The 24,957-nt window shown below is 44.3% G+C and overlaps 1 protein-coding gene across 5 annotated transcripts in view; it reads left to right on the top strand.

Annotated features, from left to right (window-relative positions):
* Positions 1-24,957, top strand: part of DLG3 (discs large MAGUK scaffold protein 3) — a 409,804-nt gene that overhangs the window by 29,668 nt on the left and 355,179 nt on the right. For 3 of the 5 annotated variants that reach the window (XM_030208892.1, XM_030208890.1, XM_030208889.1), the window contains exon 2: positions 20,334-20,387. The exons of the other annotated variants lie outside the window; for them this stretch is intronic. In XM_030208892.1, the coding sequence (XP_030064752.1) occupies positions 20,334-20,387 (54 nt within the window). The remainder of the gene's footprint in view (positions 1-20,333; positions 20,388-24,957) is intronic. 5 annotated transcript variants of the gene reach the window in all.

The raw sequence follows: 24,957 nt of genomic DNA, 5'->3' as shown, positions 1-24,957 counted from the left end.
GTTGGGCAGACTGGATGGATCGTACAGATCTTTATCTGCTGTCATTTACTATGTTACTATCAGGGGCATTTTCGAAAGAGAAGGGCGCTCATCTTCTGACACAAATCAGGAGATGGGCGTCCTTCTCTCAGGGTTGCCCAAATCGGCATAATTGAAAGCCGATTTTGGGTGCCCTCAACTGCTTTCTGTCGTGGGGGCAACCAAAGTTCCCAGGGGCGTGTTGAAGGCGTAGCGAAGGCGGGACTGGGGTTGCTTAACAGATGGGCATCCTTGGCTGAGAATGGAAAAAAGAAGGGCGTCCCTGACGAGCACTTGGCCGACTTTACTTGGTCCATTTTTTTTCACGACCAAGTCTCAAAAAGGTGCCCGAACTGACCAGATGACCACCGGAGGGAATCGGGGATGACCTCCCCTTACTCCCACAGTGGTCACTAACTCTCTCCCACCCTAAAAAAAAACAGCAGTATGCAGGTCCGTGGAGCAGTTTTAGTGGGTGCAATGCACTTCAGCCAGGCGGACCCAGGCCCATCCCCCCCTACCTGTTACACTTGTGGTGGTAAATGGGAGCCCTTCAAAACCCACCCGAAACCCACTGTACCCACATGTAGGTGCTCCCTTTCACCCTTTAGGGCTATGGTAGTAGTGTACAGTTGTGGGGAGTGGGGTTTTTTGGTGGGGGTTTGGGGGCTCAGCACCCAAGGTAAGGGAGCTATGCACCTGGGAGCAATTTGTGAAGTCCACTGCAGTGCCTCCTAGAGTGCCCGGTTGGTGTCCTGGCATGTGAGGGGGACCAGTGCACTAAGAACGCTGGCTCCTCTCATGACCAAATGGCTTGGATTTGGCCGTTTCTGAGATGGGCGTCTTCGGTTTCTATTATCGCTGAAAACTGGGGACGACCATCTCTAAGGACAACCATCTTTAAGGTCGACCTAAATGTTGGGATTTGGGCGTCCCCGACCGTATTATTGAAACGAAAGATGGACGCCCATCTTGTTTTGATAATACGGGTTTCCCCGCCCCTTCGCCGGGATGTCCTTAGAGATGGGAATCCCCGTTCGATTATGCCTCTCTATATGTTACTATGCTACTCTTTGGGGTTCTTTATGGAATGTTGCTACTAATTGGGATTCCAGAATCTTGTAACTCTTTAGGATTCCAGAATCTTCAGAACTTTTAGTACAAGAAGAGTGCTGGGCAGATTTCTATGGTCTGTGCCCTGAGAATGGCAAGGACCAATCAAACTCGGGTATAAAGTATCACTTACCATGTAAAATTAGTTTATCTTGTTGGGCAGACTGGATGGACCGTACAGGTCTTTATCTGCCATCATTTACTATGTTACTATCCAGCTTATTTTCGAAAGTGATAGCCGGCCATCTTCCGACACAAATCGGGAGATGGCCGGCCATCTCCTAAAACCGGCCAAATCGGTATAATCAAAAGCCAATTTTTGGACACACTCGCCGGCATTCCGTCGCGGAGGCGGCTAAACTTCAAGGAGGTGTGTCGGCAGGGTAGTGAAGGCAGGATGTGGGCGTGCTTACGAGATGGCCAGCTTCAGCTGATAATGGAAAAAAGAAAAACGGCGATGACGAGCATTTGGCCGGTTTTACTTGGTCTATTTATTTTCACGACCAAGTCTCAAAAAAATGCCCAAACTGACCAGATGACCACCGGAAGGACTCGGGGATGACCTCCCCATACTCCTCTAGTGGTCACCAACCCCCTCCCACCCAAAAAAAAAACTTTAAAACATTTCCTTCCTAGGAGGGGAAGCCAGTCGGCCAGCTCATAAAAAAAAAAGGATCTTGCTGATCAGTTATGTTATGACTTACTTGTTCTGGAGTGCTGTATTTTGTGATACTGTTTTGAGAACTGTTCAAGAAAGACTTCATACAAATGAAAAAAGTCCCTGCCGTTCATTTTCCCTTGATGGCCGTCCCTGACATGCACTTCCCTTAATAGCCATCTTTCTCTCCGAAAGTGCACTTCTCTTAATGGCCGGCTTTCTCCCCAAACAGGGAAATCAAAACAGTTTTTGCTCACAGCTTTTTTTAGTAGTAACTGTGGGACTTGAACCAGCCATCTGTGTATTACAAGAGCCATGATGTAACCACTTGGCCACAGCTCCACTTAGTTGGCTGTCCCTCCCTTTTGATTATACCCCTTCAGGTCTCTCTCAGCCAATCACAGTGTGTTAAGCTGTCTGTGAGTGGCTGAGAGAGACCTGAAGGGGTATAATCAAAAGGGAGGGACAGCCAAGTAAGTGGAGCTGTGGCCAAGTGGTTACATCACTGGTCTTGTAATGCAGAGGTGGCTGGTTCAAATCCCACTGTTACTACAAAAAAAGCAGTGTGCAAAAACTTTTGATTTCCCTGTTCATGGAGAAAGACGGCCATTAAGAGAAGTGCACTTTCGGAGAGAAAGATGGCTATTAAGGGAAGTGCACGTCAGGGACGGCCATCAAGGGAAAATGATAGGCAGGGACTTTTTTCATTTGTATGAAGTCTTTCTTGAACATTTCTCAAAACAGTATCACAAAATACAGCACTCCAGAACAAGTAAGTCATAACATAACTGATCAGCAAGATCTAAACATCCAGAAGTACCAGTGCACTACAAATGCTGGCCCCTCCCACGGCCAAATGCCTTGGATTTGGCCGGGTTTGAGATGGCCGGTTCCAGTTTCCATTATCGCTGAAAAACAAAGTCGGCCATCTCAAACCCGGCGATCTGTGGCATTTGGCCGGCCCCAACCGTATTATCGAAACAAAAGTTGGCCGGCCATCTTTTTCGATAATACGGTTCCGGCCAGCTGTTGCGCCGCCGCCAAAATAGATCGCCGGCGATCGATTTAGGCGCCGCCGTTTGATTATGCCTCTCCACGTAACATTTGTGCAATTGTTAGAAACTTACAAGCATTGTTTGTAGTCCAGCAATCACATACACCTGTAACGTGTATGGTTTATGTGATAATATGTTTAAGGTTTAATTATACATGCACATTTATTCATTTAGTGAAAGTTCAATGTATAGATTTGTTTAATAATGAATATTTCCATTGCTTTATAATTTGTCATTTAGAATAAATCCATATGTCTTATAGTGGGAAAAATGAGTTAGTTGGGTTAAGAACATAAAAATAGCCACACTGGGTCAGACCAATGGTCCATCCAGCCCACTATCCTGCTTCCAACAGTAGCCAATCCAGGTCACAAGTACCTGGCAGAAACCCAATTAGTAGCAGCATTCCATGCTACCAATCCAGGGGCAAGCAATGGCTTCCCCCATGTCTGACTCAATAGCAGACTATGGACTTTTCTTCCAGGAACTTGTCCAAATCTTTTAAAAATCCAGATATGCTAACTGCTGTTACTATATCCTCTGGCAACGAATTCCAGAACCTAACTATTCTTTGAGTGAAAAAATATTTCCTTCTATTTGTTTTAAAAATATTTCCGTGCAATTTCATTGAGTGCCCCTTGGTCTTTGTACTTTTTGAATGAGAAATTGACTCACCTCCACCCACTCCACACCACTCAGGATTTTATAGACCTCAATCTTATCCCTTCTCAGGTGTCTCTTTTCCAGGCTGAAGAGCCCTAACCCCTTTAGCCTTTCCTCATTTGGGAGGAGTTCCATCCCCTCTCTCATTTTGGTCACTCTTCTTTGAATGTTTTCTAATTTTGAGATTTGGAGACCAGAATTGAATGAAATACTCAAGGTTGAATTGGATAAAGCAACAGGCAGGTGAATTTATTTAATTTATTTATTAGGATTTATTTACGCCTTTTTGAAGGAACTTACTCAAGGCAGTGTACAACAAGAATAAGTCAAGCATAAGCAATAGACAATTGCAACAGTAAAAATATTCAAACAATACAAAGTATAGTATAATATGATATGTTATAATGCCAACACAATACCCAATAAAACATTTTAATGACAGCATAGGGTGTAAGCAAAGATGGACAGGGTAACAGGAGTAAGAAAGTAAGGGACTAGTTAAAGAGAGTTGCAAACTATGCAAAAATATTTCACAGGACCCCACAGTTACCCACAAAGGAAAGATATTCAACATAAAGGGATCTTTCACTTGCTCATCTTCCAATGTGGTATATATCATTCAGTGTAAAAAATGTAACGAAGGATGCTATATTAGAGAAACAGGCCAGATGCTTAAGACAAGATTCAATTTACATAGACATCACATGAACAATACTGGTGCCAGTAGGGCTCCCACCCCTGTTGGTCAGCATTTTACAGGACCAGGACACTGTACCAGTGACTTCACAGTGAGAATCCTGAAAGGTAACTTTAAAACCATACAAGAACATAAGACCTTTGAAGTCAGAATGATTGAATATTTTAACACCCAACAGAAAGGACTTAACAAGGATCTGAGTTTCCTAGCCCATTATAAATCATAAAGCTGTATGTCTCTGTTGATCACCCCACCCCTCACCTATCCACACCCATCCTGTTAGAATATCAATGATATGCTTTGATGTCCCCATGCATACCTCCTACCCACCCCCATCCTCCCACCCTGTCAGACTGTCATAGTAATGCTTGAAGGTTTTCACTTATATACACTGTCAGCACATTTGCTTATTTCCGATCTGAGGAAGAAGGGCAACCTTCGAAAGCTAATCAAGAAATGTATTAAGTTATGTCCAATAACAAAGGTATCATCTTATTTTCTTTTCCATGTTTTATTTTGTTTGATTTCTATAGATTCTACATGGAATGTTGCTATTCCACTAGCAACATTCCATGTAGAAGTCGGCCCTTGTAGATCACCAATGTGGCCGCGCAGGCTTCTACATGGAATGTTGCTAGTGGAATAGCAACATTCCATGTAGAATCTCTAATAGTAGTAACATTCCATGTAGAATCTCCAATAGTATCTATTTTACTGTCATAGTAATGCTTGAATGTTTTCACTTATATACACTGTCAGCTAGCACATTTGCTTATTTCCGATCTGAGGAAGAAGGGCAACCTTCGAAAGCTAATCAAGAAATGTATTAAGTTATGTCCAATAAAAAAGGTATCATTTTATTTTCTTTTCCATGTTTTATTTTGTTTGATTTCTATTGATGTCCTTTAGATTGTAAGCTCCTTTGAGCAGGGACCGTCCTTCTTTGTTAATTTGTACAGCGCTGCGTAACCCTAGTAGCGCTCTAGAAATGTTAAGTAGTAGTAGTAGTTTTTGCTTTCATCCTTCCCGCTCCTTTTTTTCTTATAGAATTTCTATTTACCAGATACAATTTTTGTAAAGAAATATTGAAGCACAGATTGTTTTTGAATTGGGTACATTTTAACCAAAATCAGAAAACTCTTTGTTTTAGATCATGTTGGTAGTCATTTTTTGATGACTAAAAAGTGGATGTGACAGTTTTCTATCCACTTAATATGTATGCAGCAGGATTGGGTAGTAACGAAGTTCAGTTACTTTGCTACAATACTTTGTTACAATTTTCAGTACTTTCACATATAACCAGTTACATTTGTTTTGCCTTACTTAACTTGTTACTTTGAAGCTGTAGTTTTGTACTTTGTGCTAGAGTACTTTTTTTTTTTTGGAAAGTGATTTTTAAACAAAAAATATTTACCTTTGGCGGGTTCCGGAGCTGGCCTCAGGCTGGCTATGGCACTGCAGCTCCTGTGGCTCTATGTTCCGGCAGAGCCTCTTCCTGATTGGCTCCTTCTTTCCTTGTCTCCTCCCCCATGTAGGGCTTTGGCTTTCCCAGTGATGTCAGATGCTGTGCTCCTTGTTTGGCAGCCCCATCCTTCATCATGAGCCGGCTTGCATCTGATTGGGCCTGAACTTCTGGTGCCAAAAACAGCTGAGCTCAGACTAGAGGTTTTGGATAAGACTCTACTTTTACTTTACTACTTTTGAAGCCAGTACTTTACACTTAAGTACTTTTAAAAAGTAATGACCCCCCATCCCTGGTATGCAGAAGTACAATTTGATTTTGAACAGTGCTGTTCAATGCCTTTAATTGATATTTTATATTTGTCTTTTTATTCATATGATTGTTATTATAACTGTGTATGTGTGTCATGTGTATATCTACAATGTGATTAATTTGTTTTACTATTTTAACAGTGTGTACGCTAAGCCCTTATGCAGCCTGATTGGTGAAACCTGGCGATATTGGGTCTTTTATGATTTCATTTGGAACTTTCATTTAGTTTAAATCTTTACTAAATGAATCTCATAGTCTAAATACATAATGCTATATCAGTCAGTTAATACTGAAAAGAAATAACCCTCTTCCCTCCCCAACTCACTTTCTTTCCCCCCCTTGAACAGTACCAGAAATGAGTCAGATTGAAGAAGCTGTTTACTTATACCTCTCAAAATGACCTTCCCCCTCCCCCTACTCAACACAGTTTTAGACCCCCCTCTTTGAATCTCTCTCTTCCACCTCCCCACTCCCTTTACCTGGTTACTTCAACAATTCTAGAAGGTAAGGATTTTTTTTTTTTTGTTACATTTGTACCCTGCACTTTCCCACTCATGGCAGGCTCAATGCGGCTTATATGGGGCAATGGAGGGCTAAGTGACTTGCCCAGAGTCACAAGGAGCTGCCTGTGCCTGAAGTGGGAATTGAACTCAGTTCCCCAGGACCAAAGTCCACCACTCTAACCACTAGGCCACTCCTCCACTGTTGCTACTATTTGAGATTCTACATGGAATATTGCTATTCCACTAGCAACGTCGGCCCTTGCAGATCACCAATGTGGCCACGCAGGCTTCTGCTTCTGTGAGTCTGACGTCCTGTGCAGGACGTCAGACTCACAGAAACAGAAGCCTGCGCAGCCTTCTACATGGAATGTTGCTAGTGGAATAGCAACATTCCATGTAGAATCTCCAATAGTATCTATTTTATTTTTGTTACATTTGTACCCTGCGCTTTCCCACTCATGGCAGGCTCAATGCGGCTTACATGGGGCAATGGAGGGTTAAGTGACTTGCCCAGAGTCACAAGGAGCTGCCTGTGCCTGAAGTGGGAATCGAACTCAGTTCCTCAGGACCAAAGTCCACCACCCTAACCACTAGGCCACTCCTCCACTTTAACTTCTCCAACCTTTTATATTTGCAATCTATTCAAAACCAACAATGTTTGTATATAATCCTCCCATATCAGTAAGAACTGCTTCTTATACTTAGGTGTTCAATTCGCTCCCCTTAACTCCATCATCATTATTATATAAAATTTATTATGCCAATGCCAAAATGTTAGTGGCTCTTCTTGTACCCAGTATTATAAAATGCATTTTTCCTCTACAAATGCTTGCTTTAATTTGACCCCTTTACCCAGGATTCCAAAACACTCTATATTGGCTGAAAATGGATGTGCGGCAAAATAAAAATTACTGCATGTCCATTTTGGGCCTGAGACCTTACTGCCACCCATTGACCTAGCAGTAAGGTCTCAAGGGTTAACTGGGCGGTTAGCGCCATGCGGTAGAAAATAGAAATTGTCTGCTGTGTGTTTTGGACGCATATCAAAATTAGAATTACCACCAGGGGCATGCGGTAGCTGGGCAGTAGTTCTAATTTGATGTGTATCCAAAGCACAGGGATTGCTGAAGCACAGCGTCCCAGCTGCACAGATGAGAAGTGCTTGGATCAGGAAGCAAAGGAGCAAGTCAAGTGGCATCAGCAAAAGAGAAGCTGTCGCAGCAGCAGGATGGGGCTAAGGAGCTCCAATCCCAGACCTGCCAACTGACTGACCAGAACCAGGTCTATCAGACCCAAGTGGAAGCTACTCAATCAAAAATAGCATGACTGCAACAAGAACTGGTCGGAGCAGTACCAGCGGAAGAGTATCAGAAGCTGCAGGGACAGCTGTTTAATCTCCTGAGGAGGAGCAAGTAGACTGAAAGAAGGTACTAGAGGAGGAATGGGTACAAGGATAAGGAAATGGGAACCTGTCTGCCAGCCCTACAGAGCAGCTATTGAATACAGTTTCTTTGTCAGGGGGACGGTAACGTCAGAGGCAAAAGTCAGTTGACCTACAAAGGCCTTTCCCTTGTGAACATGGACAGTGCCTTGAATAAGGGAGGCCCAGCATGTGGAAAGGTCACTTGAAGGAGGAAGCTAGGAGTAGCGTGCCGTGGATATGAAAGATGTCAAGATGGGGAGTCTCAAAAGGAAGCAAAGCTGTCCAAGAGGATCTTGGAGGCTTACATTCTTTTTCCTATTCCCAGTTGTGGATGTGTCAAGGGATCAGGAGATCCTGGAGTTAAGCCCAGTCGCTTGTGAGGACCTGGCTGTGAGTTGTCGGAGACCCCGGAGGAAAAAGTATCAGCCTACTGCAGAAGAGAAAAGCTCAAGTGATGAAGACTGATCCAGTGTTGGAATGGAGAGGGAAGGCACTGCGTACGACTGGTAGCGCTATAGAAGAAGTGATTTATAGTAGGAGGAAACGCTGTCTTCTGGAGATAACTGGTTCCGAGATGAAGGTTACTAGTGCCTGCTGGATATGAGGATTGCAGGGCAGCCTATGGATAGAGTTCTAGTCCAGCTGCTTTCTACTGGATTGAATGTCCCTGTGATGGGGATTTGGACAGTTTGTGACCACTGGTGTCATGGGGCCCAATGGTTGCTGTGGTTACCATGCTGTGTTCATGTATGGGTGCAGAAGGCATGGCATGACTGGGATTGTTGTGTGGTTGAGGCTCTGGGCAGTCTCAGGGATTCCTGGAAGTTGTGGGAGCCCCAGGTGCCATAGTGTGTGATAGCTATCAACCCCTAGGCAAGATGGCCCAGGTAATCGCAAGGGGGAGGGTATGTAAGAAAGGGAGTGGTACAGCAGCAAGTGTCCCTAAGAACACTCCCTCACTTAGGTTGCAGGTTAGTCACCTTACGATAGTGCTAAACCTGCCATGTCAGAGGCTGAGTCAGAGGGGCAAGGCTCAAGCCGGGAGGTGGTTAAATGCCCTGGAGAGAGAGGGAGAGGCCCCGAAGCAAGAGTTCTCCAGGAGTGAGGCCCCGATGCAGAGGTCTTCAGGAGAAAGAGAGAGAAAAAGATCCCAAGAGTGGAGATCTCCTCGAGGGAGGCTCCAAGGAAAGGAATCCTCCCTAAAGTGTGGCTGGGGTGCAGTACCTGTGGGGGACAGTCCCAGGGAAGTGAAGAGTGTCCCTAGCTCAGAGGTTTGCACCTTGTAGAAGCCCAGGAAGTCCATGAAAGAGGAAATGAAGACTGCAAAAGGTAAAAGCATGTCTTTATTTGCTGTGAAGACCCTGGGTCCTGAACATCCTAGCTGGAGCCAGGCCTGGGCCTATGGATGAGTAGTTGGAACTGTACTGAATAAGCTAGAAGTGATAAGAAAGAAGGGAGGAATGGTTATTGTTGCCAAGGAGAAAGTGAGCCTGTGAAAAGAACAGATTGTCTTGCTTTAATTATTTTCCACCAATAAAGTTTTATTTTGACTTTATACTGAACTCTTCCTGTGAGGTTTCCATACCTGTCCATTGATCATGTTATCACACCCCCTTTTTTAAGTGGAGGACTTTGTGAGTAGGGATTTGTTTAAATTATCCTTTTATAATTGGTTCTGTATTTCTCTGATCTGGATCTCACTTTCTTAATCAAGATCATTCTTGTAAACTTGATTTAAAACTTCATAAATAAAAAATGTTTCATCCTTTACCCCAAAATACCCCTGTCCCTCCTTCCCAAGATCCCTTTGTACTTTCCTTTAGTCTGCAGCTCCCTCTTCGTAACATAGTATATGACGGCAGAAAACTATCCCCAGAAACTTCCCACCCACCTTCCCAACCTTCATGCCCACCTGTTCTACCCTTTAGTTTCCTCCTAATGAGGATGTGATCATGTTATAATGCCCTTCCTCTTTGCATACCCACCCAACTACAGTATTTAATACTTCTTTATAACCAAATACTCCTAATTTCCCCACCTTCCATCGGTAATCATATAAGCTTTCATTCTTTCACACAGCTAGGCATACAAAACAAACGGACCTTTTTACTAAGTTGTGTTAGGGGCTAACTCGTGTCTAACACAGCTTTAAATGGTGTACCATGGGATGCACATGTTTCATGGTAAGTACCAATTTAGTGTGCAGAAATCCAGCAGTGGCTAGAGGTGGTATGAAATAGCTTTGGCTGGCATCGGTGTGCAATACCAGAGAGCACAGCTGTTGTAGAAAACCAACACAGCTAATCTTTAGCACTTCAGCATAGATCTAACATGCAAGACTGCTAATTTCCACCACCATGGTCCACCAAAAAGACTTTCAGAAGACTTATATTTATAAGCTCTTTTTATAGCAGTGATGACATTATACAACCAGGCTACCAGAACCCTTATCCAAACCCTTGTCACCTCTCGCTTGGATTATTGCAATTTGCTTCTCACTGGTCTTCCACTCAGCCATCTCTCTCCTCTCCAGTCTGTCCAAAATTCTGCAGCACGACTTATTTTCCGCCAAAATCATTATACCCACACAGGCCCGCTCCTCAAGTCACTTCACTGGCTCCCTGTCCGCTTCCACATACAGTTCAAACTTCTCTTACTGACCTTTAAATGCATCCATTCTGCAGCCCCCCATTACCTCTCCACTCTCATCTCTCCCTACATTCCTCCCCGTGAACTCCACTCACTGGACAAATATCTCTTGTCGTCCCCCTTCTCCTCCACTGCTAACTCCAGACTTCGTTCCTTTTCCCTCGCGGCACCTTATGCCTGGAATAGACTTCCTGAGCCTGTACGTCTAGCTCCATCTCTACCTGTTTTCAAATCTATGCTGAAAACCCACCTTTTCACTGCTGCTTTTGGCTCCTAGCCACTACTCAATTCCCCTATCCTTGTTCCTTCTCACCCAGTACTTCCCTCGCCCTTATCTTGTTTGGCTGTATTTTTAGATTGTAAGCTCTATTGAGCAGGGACTGTCTCTCTGTGTCAGGTGTTCAGCACTGCGTGCGTCTGGTAGCGCTATACAAATGCTAATAATAATAATAATAATGAACTGCTTCTCAATACGGGCAACATAAAAGTTAAGTAAAATATGCCCCATTCGAAACAGAGCTGATTCCACAGTTTGTCAACACAGGCCAACTAGGACATGATAAAAGTCACAACCTACCAGCTGAGTTCTGTCAAGTTCTGGATTTTGTTTTTCTTTATTAATTTTCTTTTCTTGTTAATTGCCTGCCAGCAGTGGAACTCTTTAGCTAAGTTCCAGAACGTGAGGCAGGGGAAACTGTTCAGGCCAGGAAAACAGCCAGTCACAGCACTAATTATTAAACTTTACTAAACAGCCGATTCCCCATAACTGGCACAGGACTTGAGAGGAAAACGCTGCAGGCTTACAGCCTAGAAACAGTTGCAGCTTGCCAAGATTACTACAAGGCAGCAGATTTCAGTAGAATGGCTAAGTTCCTGTAGTAAACTACAAAAGACAAAACAGCCATACTGTGAACTTTGAGGTTTAAGCTATCAGACCCACTAGCTTGACAAGCAAAAAGCAGGAGCATAGAAAGCAACCGTTGTAATAAATTTGGATGAGAAGAAAACAGAACTTACCAGAATCCAAAGTTAACCCCAGAAAAAGCAGGGGGAGAGCAAAGTCAGCAACAGCCAAAATAAAACAAAACTGTTAACTGTGCCTCATCTAAAAGCAGGGCCGTGCCAACACAGTAAGCGCGGTAAGTGCCACAGGGGGGCGCCTGCCTTCAAGGGCACTGCGCCGTAGTTGTATTTAAAAAAAAAAACTTACTCCTCCGCTCCATCCCCGATTCCCCAGTGCTTTAAATTTACCTCGCTCCGCCTCCGACGTCTGCGCAGCGTCAGTGAAAGCGCTGCCTGTCTGATGTCTCTCCACCAGCCTTCCCTTCACTCGTTAGTTCCCTCTGTGTCCCGCCCTCAAGGAAATGACATCAGAAGAAGACCCTAGGCAAAAGACATCCTCAATGAAACAAACCACTCCGTATATCACCCATGTGCTGTAAAACACCTCTCACATAATCTTACCCAACACCTCCCATCCAAATCCTCTTCTACCTTCAGCTTATTATCGACTGTATCTAATTTCATGTAATGACTATATCATATTAACATCCTGTAAGCCACATTGAGCCTGCAAAAAGGTGGGATAATGTGGGGTACAAATGCAATAAATAATAATAATAATAATAATAGGCACGGCCCTGTCTAAAAGGAAGGCTTTGGTTGTGTATGTACCAGGATCCTCAGCTACCTGAAGTACTAACCAAATACTGAACGTGATGCGAGAAGAGAGTAAGGATTCTAATACTGATACGAATGAGCTGGCCAACAATAGCAAGTTAGGAGCACAGAGAGTGTTCCAGAAGCTTGGAGAGGGACTCAAGTCTTTGGTTCAGACTGCAGCTTTTTCTGAAGTTATTCCTACATATGGAAAGGGACAGGAAAGACTAAGTAAAACAGAGAACTTCAATAAGGGACTTGAAGCCTGGTGTAAAGAAAAAGGTTTTAGATACATAGGAGGATGGGGTAGTACGTAGAAAAATAACAAATCTATACTGTAATGATGAGCTACATCTTTCCATGACAGGAAAAAGGATCCTTGGGGAGAAATTCAGATGGTACATTTCTAGATGTTTAAACTAGAGGGTGGGGGATGACAAAAGGAAGCAAGAGAATTCAGAAATTCACCTCCAGGAAAAACATGACAGAAGTGGGAAAGGTAACGTTAATATAGAAAACTATCTACACTCAATAACACATGGAAAGCAACAAGCACAAATGCTCATAGTCTAAGTAAAAAGGTTCAAGATTTGCAAGTCCTGATGTTTGATGAAGATTTGGATATTGTTGCTATTACATGGACATGGTTCAATGATTCCCATGAATGGGATGCACACATACCGGGCTATAATCTTTTTAGGAAGGATAGAGAGGGCCGAAGAGGTGAATGAGTGGCACTGTGTGTGAAAAATAATATCATAGCAGCTGAAATGCAGGGAATCTGGGGAAAGGAAGAAACTATGTGGATCGTCCTAGAAAGAAGAGGGAACCTGTATCCACGTGGGTGTTATCTGTAGACCTCTGGCACAATTAGAGAAGCTGGACAAGGATTTGATTGAAGATATCCATAAGCTTGGAATGAAAGAGGAAGGAGATTTCTATGTAAGCCGCATTGAGCCTGCATTGTGTGGGAAAGCGCGGGGTACAAATGTAATAAATAAATACATTTCAACTTGGCTGATATGGATTGGAGTGTCCTGTCGGCAGAATCAGAAAGAAGCAGAGAGATCATGGATGCCTGTAACAGTGCTTTGCTTAGACAAATGGTGACAGAACCCACAAGGGAAGGGTTGACGCTGGATCTAGTGCTCACAAATGGAGGATGTGTTTCCAACATCCAGGTGGGTGCCCACCTAGGCAATAGTGATCATCACATGATGTGGTTTGATATAAGTGCACATGCCCAAAACTCAAAGTACTAGATTTCAGACATGCTGACTTTGGTAAAATAGGAGAAATACCTGAAGAAGGAGCTGACAGCATGGGCAAACATAGGAGAAGTGGAAGCACAGTGGTTCAAGCTGAAAGCTGCTATAAATATGGCAACAGATATTTATACAAGGAAAGTAAATAAAAACAAGAGAAATAGGAAGCCTATATAGTTCTCCAAAGAAGTGGCCAAAAAAATAGAGGCAAGAGAGGCTTCGTTCAAGAAAGATTACCAGATTAAACTCAGTGTGCTGCGGCAGCTAAGAAAGCAAATAGAATGGTAGGTATTATTAGGAAAGGAATGGAAAACAAAAGTAAGGACATTATAATACCTTTGTATTGGTCCGTGGTGCGACCGCACCTCGAATATTGTGTTCAATTCTGGTCGTTGCATCTCAAAAAAGATATAGTGGAATTAGAAAAGGTGCAGAGAAGGGCGATGAAAATGATAAAGGCGATGGGGAAAGGCTAAAGTGGCTAGGGCTCTTCAGCTTGGAGAAAAGGCGGCTGAGGGGAGATATGATAGAGGTCTATAAAATAATGAGTGGAGTGGAATGGGTAGATGTGAATCGTTTGTTTACTCTTTCCAAAAATACTAGGACTAGGGGCATGCGATGAATCTACAAACTAGTAAATTTAAAACGAATTGGAGAAAATGTTTCTTCACTCAACGTATAATTAAACTCTGTAATTCATTGCCACAGAATGTGGTAAAGGCGGCTAGCTTATCAGGGTTTTAAAAAGGTCTGGACAGATTCCTAAAGGAAAAGTCCATAGACCATTATTAAATGGACTTGGGGAAAATCCACTGCTTATTCCTGGGATAAGCAGCATAAAATGTATTGGACTTTTTTGGGATCTTGCCAGGTATTTGTGACCTGGATTGGCCACTGTTGGAAACAGGATGCTGGGCTTGGAGGACCAGTGTGGCAATACTTATGTACTTATATAGGTCTTCCAATGGGCAATATTTGGGCCTTCTGTAGAGATCCAGTAATATAGTATTGTCTTTTTGCCTGTTAAAACACTACATTGTAGAAATCCTTTATACCGTTTAGGAGATGGTGAAACAGAAGAAAGCAAAGAAAACAGGATGGTAGATCGCAAAGCAATAGAATGTTTCCAAATGAGGGCAACCTGGGCCAAGAGTTGGTGCCAAAATGGATGTATCTTAGAACAGGCCCAATACATGTGGCCCAGCGAGACATCACGGATAGAACATTTAGGACAGCAAGAACGGGGAGCCAACCCAACCTTATAAGCTCATACGGGTGCTAAGTACAGTCTGACTTATAATGAAGTTCCCACAGTGCCATTCTCCAGATCCACATTTTACTAGTTAGCACTTTTCCAGCTGAAAGCCAGTCAATGTAAAACCCAAATCATGTGACCATTTAATGCCAAGGAACCATAGTCAAAACCAGGAATATGTTCTTTCAGAAATGCCTGGTGAAATCTGAGTGGCATCAGGTGCTGTGAGTCTAAACTCAAGCGCCTCAACCAAGGTGTTTTCTATTGTCAAAGTTAAGGCAGATTTAGGCAGTGAACTGACATATTGTCGCAATTGCATATATGCAAACACATCTCATAGAAGATCAAACTTCACACATAATACATCCAATGAGGACAGAGTTCCATCATCTGTTAAGACGTGATAAAGATAAATGAAGCCCCTGTACGTCCATTGTTGAAAAGCAGGCGACATAAGTCCTGGTTGAAAATCACCATTACCTCAGATAGGCAGAAAAGGCAGAAAAGTCTTTTGCATTAAGTGTCACATGTATGATTATCTCCCAGTTGGTGAGATGTCATATGTGTGTGCCCGATGCAAAGAGCTCCTAGCTCATAGAGAACGTGTCCGTTCTCTTGAGGCTAGAGTAGCAGACTTGGTGGAGCTGAGGGAGACAGAGAGGTACATAGAGGAGACCTACAGGGATGTTGTAGAGAAGTCCCACCTCCAGTCTGGTAGCCCTTGTGCTACCTTGGAGGAGGGAGGTCTCCTAGAAGGAAAGCATCACCCTGGTGAAGTAGGAAGTACTCCTGTAGCCAGGACCTGCCCACCAGGGGATGTACCATCCTCTCGCACTGAGGATATGTCTCCAAGTGCTGCCCGGGATGGAAAGGTAAGGCAGCCATTGTAGTTGGTGATTCAATCATTAGGGATATAGATAGCTGGGTGGCTGGTGGACGTGAGGATAGCCTGGTGAGCTGCCTGCCTGGTGCGAAGGTGGCGGACCTCACGCGTCACCTAGATAGGATTTTAGACAGTGATGGGGAGGAGTCGGCTGTCTTGGTACATGTGGGTACCAATGACATAGGAAAATGTGGGAGAGAGGTTCTGGAAGCCAAATTTAGGCTCTTAGGTAGAAAGCTCAAATCCAGATCCTCTAGGGTAGCATTTTCTGAAAGGAGATAGAGCAGCTTTTAAACTAGAAATGGGGGGAAGGCCGACAGTCGCTCAAAAGCTCATGGTTCGGGATAAGGTATCTTGCAAGGATACCTCACAAACAGGGAAGATAGGGTTTCTGGATAGTGAGGTTGCACAACAGATCGTGGTAGGCCACGTGCCCTTAAATACAACTAAAGATCAGACAAAAGATGGCAAATCAATAGTGTCAAGTACTAAGCATCATGCAAATAGGAACAACAAACATACTCTTAAATGTCTATATGTAAATGCTAGGAGTCTAAGAAATAAGATGGGAGAGTTGGAATATATTGCAGTAAATGAAAAATTGGATATAATAGGCATTACTGAGACCTGGTGGAAGGAGGATAACCAGTGGGACACTGTCATACCGGGGTACAAAGTATATCGTAGTGATAGGGTGGACCGGACTGGTGGAGGGGTAGCATTGTATATTAACGAGAGCCTTGACTCAGATAGATTACAAATTCAGCAGGACACAAATCACACCTTTGAATCATTGTAGGTTGAAATTCCATGTATAAAAGGGAAAAGAATGGTGATAGGAGTGTACTACCGTCCACCTCGCCAGGATGAGCAGGTAGACGCAGAAATAATAAAAGAAATCAGAGACGCAAACAAAATAGGCAATGTGATAATAATGGGTGACTTCAATTATCCAAATATAGACTGGGTAAATGTAACACCGGGACACACTAGAGAAGTACAATTCCATGATGAAATCAAGGACAGCTTTATGGAGCAGCTGGTGCAGGAGCCGACGAGAGAAGGAAAAATTCTAGACTTGGTCCTTAGTGGAGCGCATGATCTGGTGAGGGACATTATGGTACTGGGGCCGCTTGATAACAGTGATCATAATATGATCAGTTTTGATATCAACCTTGAAGTAACTATACACAGGAAGTCAAATACGTTAGCATTTAACTTTAAAAAAGGAGACTATGATAAAATGAGAAGAACGGTTAAAAAAAAACTTAGGTGGGCAACTGAGAGGGTAAAAACTGTACAACAGGCATGGACGCTGTTCAAAAATACCATCCTGGAGGCTCAGGCCAAACATATTCCGCAAATTAGAAAAGAAAGACGGAAGTCCAAAAGACAGCCGGCGTGGTTGAAAGGTGAGGTGAAGGAAGCTATTAGGGCTAAAAGAAACACCTTCAGAAAACGGAAGAAGGAACCGTCTGAAAATAACAAGAAGCAGCATAAGGAGTGTCAAAGCAAATGCAAGGCACAGATAAAGAAGGCCAAGAAGGATTACGGCAAAAAAGATAGCATTAGAGGCAAAAAAACATAGCAAAAATATTTTTTGGTATATTAAAAGCAAGAAGCAGGCAAAAGAATCGATTGGGCTGCTGGTTGACCGAGGGGTAAAAGGGGCGATCAAGGAAGATAAAGAAGTAGCAGAGAGACTGAATGAATTCTTTGCTTCGGTCTTCACTGAGGAAGATTTGGGTGGGATACCGGTGTCGGAAATGGTATTTCAAGCAGACGAGTCGGAGAAACTTACTGACTTCACGGTAAACCTGGAGGACGAAATGGGGCAGTTCAGCAAACTGAAGAGTAGCAAATCTCCTGGACTGGATGGTATTCATCCTAGAGTACCGATAGAACTGAAAAATGAGCTTGCGGAGCTACTGCTAGTGATATGCAATTTATCCTTAAAATCGAGCGTGGTACTGGAAAATCGAAGGGTGGCCAATGTAATGCCGATTTTTAAAAAAGGTTCCAGGGGAAATCCGGGAAATTATAGACCGGTGAGTCTGACGTTGGTGCCGGGGAAAATGGTAGAGGCTAGTATCAAAAACAAAATTACAGAGTACATCCAAGGACGTGGATTACTGAGACCAAGTCAGCACGGCTTTTGTGGGGGGAAATCTTGCCTGACCAATTTACTTCAATTCTTTGAAGGAGTAAACAAACATGTGGACAAAGGGGAGCCGGTTGATATTGTGTATCTGGATTTTCAAAAGGCGTTTCACAAGGTACCTCATGAAAGGCTACAGAGGAAATTGGAGGGTCATGGGATAGGAGGAAATGTCCTATTGTGGATTAAAAACTGGTTGAAGGATAGGAAACAGAGAGTGGGGTTAAATGGGCAGTATTCACAATGGAGAAGGGTAGTTAGTGGCGTTACTCAGGGGTCTGTGCTAGGACCACGGCTTTTTAATATATTTATAAATGATTTAGAGATGGGAATAACTAGCGAGGTAATTAAATTTGCTGATGACACAAAGTAATTCAAAGTCGTTAACTCGCAACGGGATTGTGAAAGACTGGGAAACTGGGCGGCTAAATGGCAGATGACGTTTAATGTGAGCAAGTGCAAGGTGATGCATGTGGGAAAAAAGAACCCGAATTATAGCTACGTCATGCAAGGTTCCACGTTAGGAGTTACGGACCAAGAAAGGGATCTGGGTGTTGTCGTCAATAATACACTGAAACCTTCTGCTCAATGTGCTGCTGCGGCTAGGAAAGTGAATAGAATGTTGGGTATTATTAGGAAAGGTATGGAAAACAGGTGTGAGGATGTTGTAATGCCGTTGTATCGCTCCATGGTGCGACCGCACCTTGAGTATTGTGTTCAATTCTGGTCGCCGCATCTCAAGAAAGATATAGTAGAATTGGAAAAGGTGCAGCGAAGGGCGACTAAAATGATAGCGGGGATGGGACGAATTCCCTATGAAGAAAGATTAAGGATGCTAGGGCTTTTCATCTTGAAGAAGAGATGGCTGAGGGGAGACATGATAGAGGCATATAAAATAATGAGTGGAGTGGAACAGGTGGATGTGAAGCTTTCCAAAAATACTGGGTAGGACTACGGGGCATGCGATGAAACTGCAGTGTAGTAAATTTAAAACAAATTGGAGAAAAGTATTCTTCACCCAACGCATAATTAAACTCTGGAATTTGTTGCCGGAGAACGTGGTGAAGGTGGTTAGCTTGGCAGAGTTTAAAAAGGGGTTAGACGGTTTCCTAAAGGACAAGTCCATAAACCGCTACTAAATGGACTTGGGAAAAGTCCACAATTCCAGGAATAACATGTATAGAATGTTTGTACATTTGGGAAGCTTGCCAGGTGCCCTTGGCCTGGATTGGCTGCTGTCGTGGACAGGATGCTGGGCTCGATGGACCCTTGGTCTTTTCCCAGTGTGGCAATACTTATGTACTTATGTCGTGCGTGGGGGAACCTGCAAGAGAGAACATAACCAATGCCAAGTAGTACAGGTAGGGTGAAACAGCAAGAGTGGGCCATTGTGTTGGCATGATTTGTACGAGGAACATGTAACAAATACGGTAACTAAAATGATACGGAAAACACAATTTAGTTTCAAGAGAAGTGATAGAAAAGCAGAAAGTGTCTCAAAGCCAATCATGAAGGTGACATACACAGCTGGCATGGGCATAGAGTTTAAGATTAATTAGTCCCAACCCCTCCCCCCCCCAAACATTGGCAATGTGGCACACACATAAGACATGCAGGCCTGCTTTCCCTTCCACAAAAACCTATTGAGCACAGTAACCAATCGTTTATATATGGTAGAAAGGAAACAGAGAACAGTCCTCGATTGGAGGAAAAGGTCATACCCTAGCTGACCTCTCAAGACAGAGAAAGTAGGAATGACCAGGAAATGCCAAGTAAGTAAATTAAGAAGCCAAGCTTGGATGAGAAGAGGAGGAGGTCTAGCAGGAGAATAGACCACTGGTAACAAACTTTATACAAATAAGCAGGGGTGACTGCATTACATGTGAAACTACATTACACACAATGCATTGCACATATTTCTTTGCAATGAGGACTGCAACAGTAAAAATCCTTAGAAGTGAGGATAACAGTAAAGGTATGAAACACATTTTAGGGCCACACTATAAACTAGTGTAAGGCTGTTGGGGGACAGAACAATAGGAAACACCTGAACACTTGGCTCTTTCAGAAATATCTGAGTTAAGCTTCGCTGTTTTGTTTTACTAAGTAGTATTTTGATGTATTATTCTCTGGGTTGTTCCTAGTTCTCTTGTTTGTAATCCATGTTGAGCTGACCAAGTTTTGCGGAATATAAGCATTCATATCATGTCATGTCATTTGGGGGGAGGGGGGAGGAGGAAGGGTGCAAGCTGAGAGAGAGAGAGAGAGAGAGAGAGAGAGAGAGAGAGAGAGAGAGAGAGAGAGAGAGAGAGAGAGTTGGGCAAGGTGGAAGGAAAAAGCTTAGGAGTAGGATTTCATGCCTGGTAGAGGTGTCAGGTCTCATGATGGGGGAACTATGTACAAAAAATCAATTACATATAAAGGATGCAAGAGTACTACAGAATTTTTCATATATTTTGCACATACTTTTTAGGGTTTTTTTTTTTTGCATAAGAGTAGGTCATGGCTCCTGATAAATCAATCTTAATGGGTAATTCCCTTATCTGTGTGTCTGTTACAGGCAAGTGCTGCTCCTATGCTGGTGAATACAGACTGTTTGGATACAGGACCTTCCGTAAGTGATAACTTCTCTTTTTTTTTTGTATGCTTTTTAGCCTGTTTGCCTGCACATCTATTTGACATTAATTTGATACCACAAGCCAGCTTGGGTACATTTTTATAGGGAGCTGGGAAATAAGTGTACTAAAAATGTGAGTGCATAGGGTGGCTGATTGGGTAGTCTTGTTTATCTCTTATGTCTGTACATAAGTACATAAGTACATAAGTAGTGCCATACTGGGAAAGACCAAAGGTCCATCTAGCCCAGCATCCTGTCACCGACAGTGGCCAATCCAGGTCAAGGGCACCTGGCACGCTCCCCAAATGTAAAAACATTCCAGACAAGTTATACCTAAAAATGCGTCTGGGTGATTGCTATATGTCTATCTTTAAATGGCCAGGAATCCATTCTATTATAGCTGAGGCCTCAGAAAAGTGCTATCTATATCCCTACTGAGAAACATTTCGGAGTCCCTGAACTTGGCCTCTAGAAAGTGTGATGAAATTTGGGGGGGGGGGCCTCCTCTGTCAATCACAGGACAAGAGGAGTCAAGTTCACTTTTGGAGGGAAGTATAAAAAGTCTGTAAAACAGTACCCAAGGTCTTAATTTCATAGGACTCCAGTGAGTAAAGGAAAGGCTAATTGAGCCCTCTACTGGGGCCCAGCATATATATTTTTTCACGGAGAGGGTGGTGGATGCTTGGAATGCCCTCCCGCGGGAGGTGGTGGAGATGAAAACGGTAACGGAATTCAAACATGCGTGGGATATGCATAAAGGAATCCTATGCAGTAGGAAGGGATCCTCAGAAGCTTAGCCGAAATTGGGTGGCGGAGCAGGTGGGGGAAGAGAGGTTGGTGGTTGGGAGGCGAGGATAGTAGAGGGCAGACTTATACGGTCTGTGCCAGAGCCGGTGATGGGAGGCGGGACTGGTGGTTGGGAGGCGGGAAATACTGCTGGGCAGACTTGTACGATCTGTGTCCTGAAAAAGGCAGGTACAAATCAAGGTAAGGTATACACATATGAGTTTATCTTGTTGGGCAGACTGGATGGACCATGCAGGTCTTTTTCTGCCGTCATCTACTATGTTACTATGTTACTTCCTAAGTGACCCGAGGGCAGTCAGTTAGGCCTGAGCCAGCAGAGAGCTACAAGCAAGGAAGAGGAGTTTGGAAGTGGCATAGCCAGAACACAGTTTTTGAGTAGGCTACTGGGTAGGGTAGGGTGGGTGCCGGCCCGGCATTGAATATCTAGTCTGATCGCCAACCAAGGGAGATAGCTGGGCTGCCTCCTATGGTCTGAATATCGGCCCCCTTGATTGCAGTGGTAACAAACAAATGGAAAGTCAAGAAAGTATCCAACAAAACACCAAGATACTGGAATTCTGCACACACAGAAATGTCCACATTAGCTATGCAAACAGGAGGTGGAAAAAAAATCTCATCTCGTGTCATAAAGAGGGTCTTGTTTTTTTGACAATTTTCCATTGGACCACAACTGGCCAGCCAAGAAACTGGCAAAGAGCTGGTCACCATAAGGAACATTGCCCAGGGCAACAGGTGCAGAATTCTGCCCCACGCATGTCCAGCATTGCTCCTGTGTTCCTATGTCCTACCTATGTCCAGCATTGTTCCCCAATGTCCCTGTGCCACCAAGCATGTCCAGCATTTCTCTACTGTGTCCCTATAGCATCCCTATCCACCATCTCCCCTTTGTGCCCCTATCCGTTTGCTCCCCACATGCTCAACATCTCCCCTTTGTGTCTCTATACTGAGGTCCAGTTTCCCTCTATGTCTCTCCTCTCTGGCCCCACCACATCAGCATCTCTCCCTCTCTTTTCCTTTTCTCCTGTATGCCCATTCCTTGCCCCCAGTCCAACACCTCACTCTCTCACACACTGTGGGTTTAGCATTCTCAGGGGGAGGGGGGAGGAATTGGATTCCCTGGGATTGGTAGCATTGAATGTTGCTACTATTTGGGTTTCTGCGATTGGCCACTGTGGAAGCAGGATACTGAGCTAGATGGACCATTGGTCTGACTCAGTATGGCTATTCTTATGTTAAGAGATACCAGGCGGGGGACAGGGTTCTCTTTCCCACCCACTTCGGGTATCTGACTATGCCACTGGTACCTGCCTCACCTAAGGAAAAGAGGGACATTCCCACCTGCAGAAGGGTTTGGATGATTGCTGAGAGAAGATGCCAGTTTTGATGCAGGATACTGTGATATTCAGGGTGGAGATAACTCTTCCCTCTAACTGGGGGAAGTCCCTCCAACTGCCAGTGGCTGGTGGTGGTGCTTCAATACTGTGTTTTCAATCGCTAGGGACAGGCAGGTTCCCTGGAGTCCTGCAATAGTAACATAGTAGATGACGGCAGAAAAAGACCTGCACGGTCCATCTAGTCTGCCCACGATAAACTCATATGTGTATACCTTACCTTGATTTGTACCTGTCTTTTTCAGGGCACAGACCGTATAAGTCTGTCCAGCAGTATTTCCCACCTCCCAACCACCAGTCCCACCTCCCATCACCGGCTCTGGCACAGTCCCCGTATAAGTCTGCCCTCCCCTATCCTAGCCTCTCAACCACCAACCCCTCTTCCCCCCGCCACCCAATTTCAGCTAAGCTTGCTTGCCTGTTCCTCACTATTGAAAACGTGATAGTGAAACAGTACCACCCTCGAGTGGCAGGGCTGTAGGTGAAGGACTCCAGCTCAGCTTCCAGGGAACAGTGGTAGATCTGTCTTGGGTCATTTGCATTTGAACAGGGCCACCAAGAGGGGGAGGCAGAGGAAGCAAAATTCCCTGGACCCAGCGCTGGGGTCTATCTCTCTCCCACTCCTGATGGGACCTGGGTGATTGCATCCTGACAGGAGCAGGAGAGAGAAAACTCCAGTGCCAGGTCCCCCTTGGAGGCTGGGGAGGACCCGGAGCAGACACTGCAAGTCTTCCTCCAGCGCTGCTCTACACGCTGTCCATTGCTTGAGCGGTTGCTTTTCCTCTCAGGCCGCGCATGCTTGGTTTTGAAACCGAGCATGCGCTGAGAGAAAAAGAAGCCACAGGGGCAGGCAAGAGCAGCGCTGGAGGAAGACCTTTTCTGCTGGTGGGGCCTCAGGATCCCCACCAGCCAAGGTACATTTGCAGTTGCGGCGATCCATGGGGGAAGCGGCAGCGGCGGTGATTGTGGAGGGGCGGCAGCAGCGACAGCCCTGCCCTGGGCCCGGCTCAGCCTCTCGGTGGCCCTGCATTTTAATGCATTTCTCTCTGGTGGACTGATATTGTTTGTCTACTATTCAATGGAATTGTCCTCCCTTATGAAGGCTCATTAAACTACTATTTGGATTTTTACCTCTAGCGCCCCTTTTTTCTCTGAAACCCATAGGCCATTTCTACTTTTGAAAACTTTGCTGATATCCTTATGGGTACTCCATCTCCCTCCTTTTTGGTTCTTTTTGTTAGCTTATGCATTTTTCCTCCAGGAACTTGTCTAAACCTTTTTTTAAAACCCAGCTACATTAATTGCTTTCATCACAGCTTTATTGTTGATTGAGTGAAAAAAATACTTCCTATAATTTGTTTTAAGAATGCTGCTTATGAGTTTCATGGAGTGCCTGCTAGGTTCGATACTATTGTTCTCTATTTACCTGTTCCAACCCCACTCATGGGTTTATAGATTTCTATCATATCCATTATCATTTTCAACATCCTTTGAAACTTTTCTAGTTCAGCCATAGCTTTATGGAGATGAGGTGATTAGAACTGTACTCAAGATGTATTCACACCATGGATCTGTATAGAAGTATTCTAGTATCCTCTGCCTTATTCTCCATTCCTTTCCTAATGTTTAGGCTGCAAGTTAATCGTGTTGCAGCATCTCCTGTTTCCTCCAAACATCTTTTCTGCTCTCTTCCACTCCCATTCCTCAGTACAATCAGGCATCTTTCCCCAACCTGCAATTCAAGATCACTCCTCCCTCCCCCTCTCCCCCCCACCAACACACACACTACCTTAAAGGTAATGGTTCTTATGGCCCCCGGTAGCAGCAGTGTCGCACATATGACCTAATCTGAAGCTTTCCCTTTGATTCATCCTCCCTATGCAGAAACAGGAAGTGATTTCAGAGGAGGCAGGATGGGCCAGAGGGAAAGCTTTGTGCAATGCTGCCACTGCCAAGGACCAACAGAAGACCACTTTAAGGTGGCCTGATGAGGGGTGGGGGATTGGGGGGGGGGGGAGATGCTGAACCCCAGCAGGACTAGAGTGACTATCAGGGTGTTCAGGGAGCTCCTGAGGCAGCACAAGGAGGAAGGTGGCTGCTTTGGCAGTGGATTTCTTCGACTGGCAGGGCTTCAGCATCCCCACTAGCAAACGTATGATATCTAATGGGGGGAGAGGGAGAGGAAATGTGTGCCCTCCTCCCCTCCTGTGCCTTCCTCAATGGACTGCAGTCTATGCCCCACCTATAATCACGTGATTAATCGTGATTAAAAATTTTGATCGAAACGCAGTCCTAAATCATTTTATTCAACAAGTTCCACTTTAAGATGTCTTTCCCTCCCACTGTAAAATATACAGTATCCGCACTCA

Source organism: Microcaecilia unicolor, chromosome 7, assembly GCF_901765095.1.
Source record: "Microcaecilia unicolor chromosome 7, aMicUni1.1, whole genome shotgun sequence".
Classification (NCBI taxonomy): Eukaryota; Metazoa; Chordata; class Amphibia; order Gymnophiona; family Siphonopidae; genus Microcaecilia; species Microcaecilia unicolor.
The sequence above is the reverse complement of the archived record's forward strand: the minus strand, read 5'-3'. Positions and strand labels throughout refer to the sequence as shown.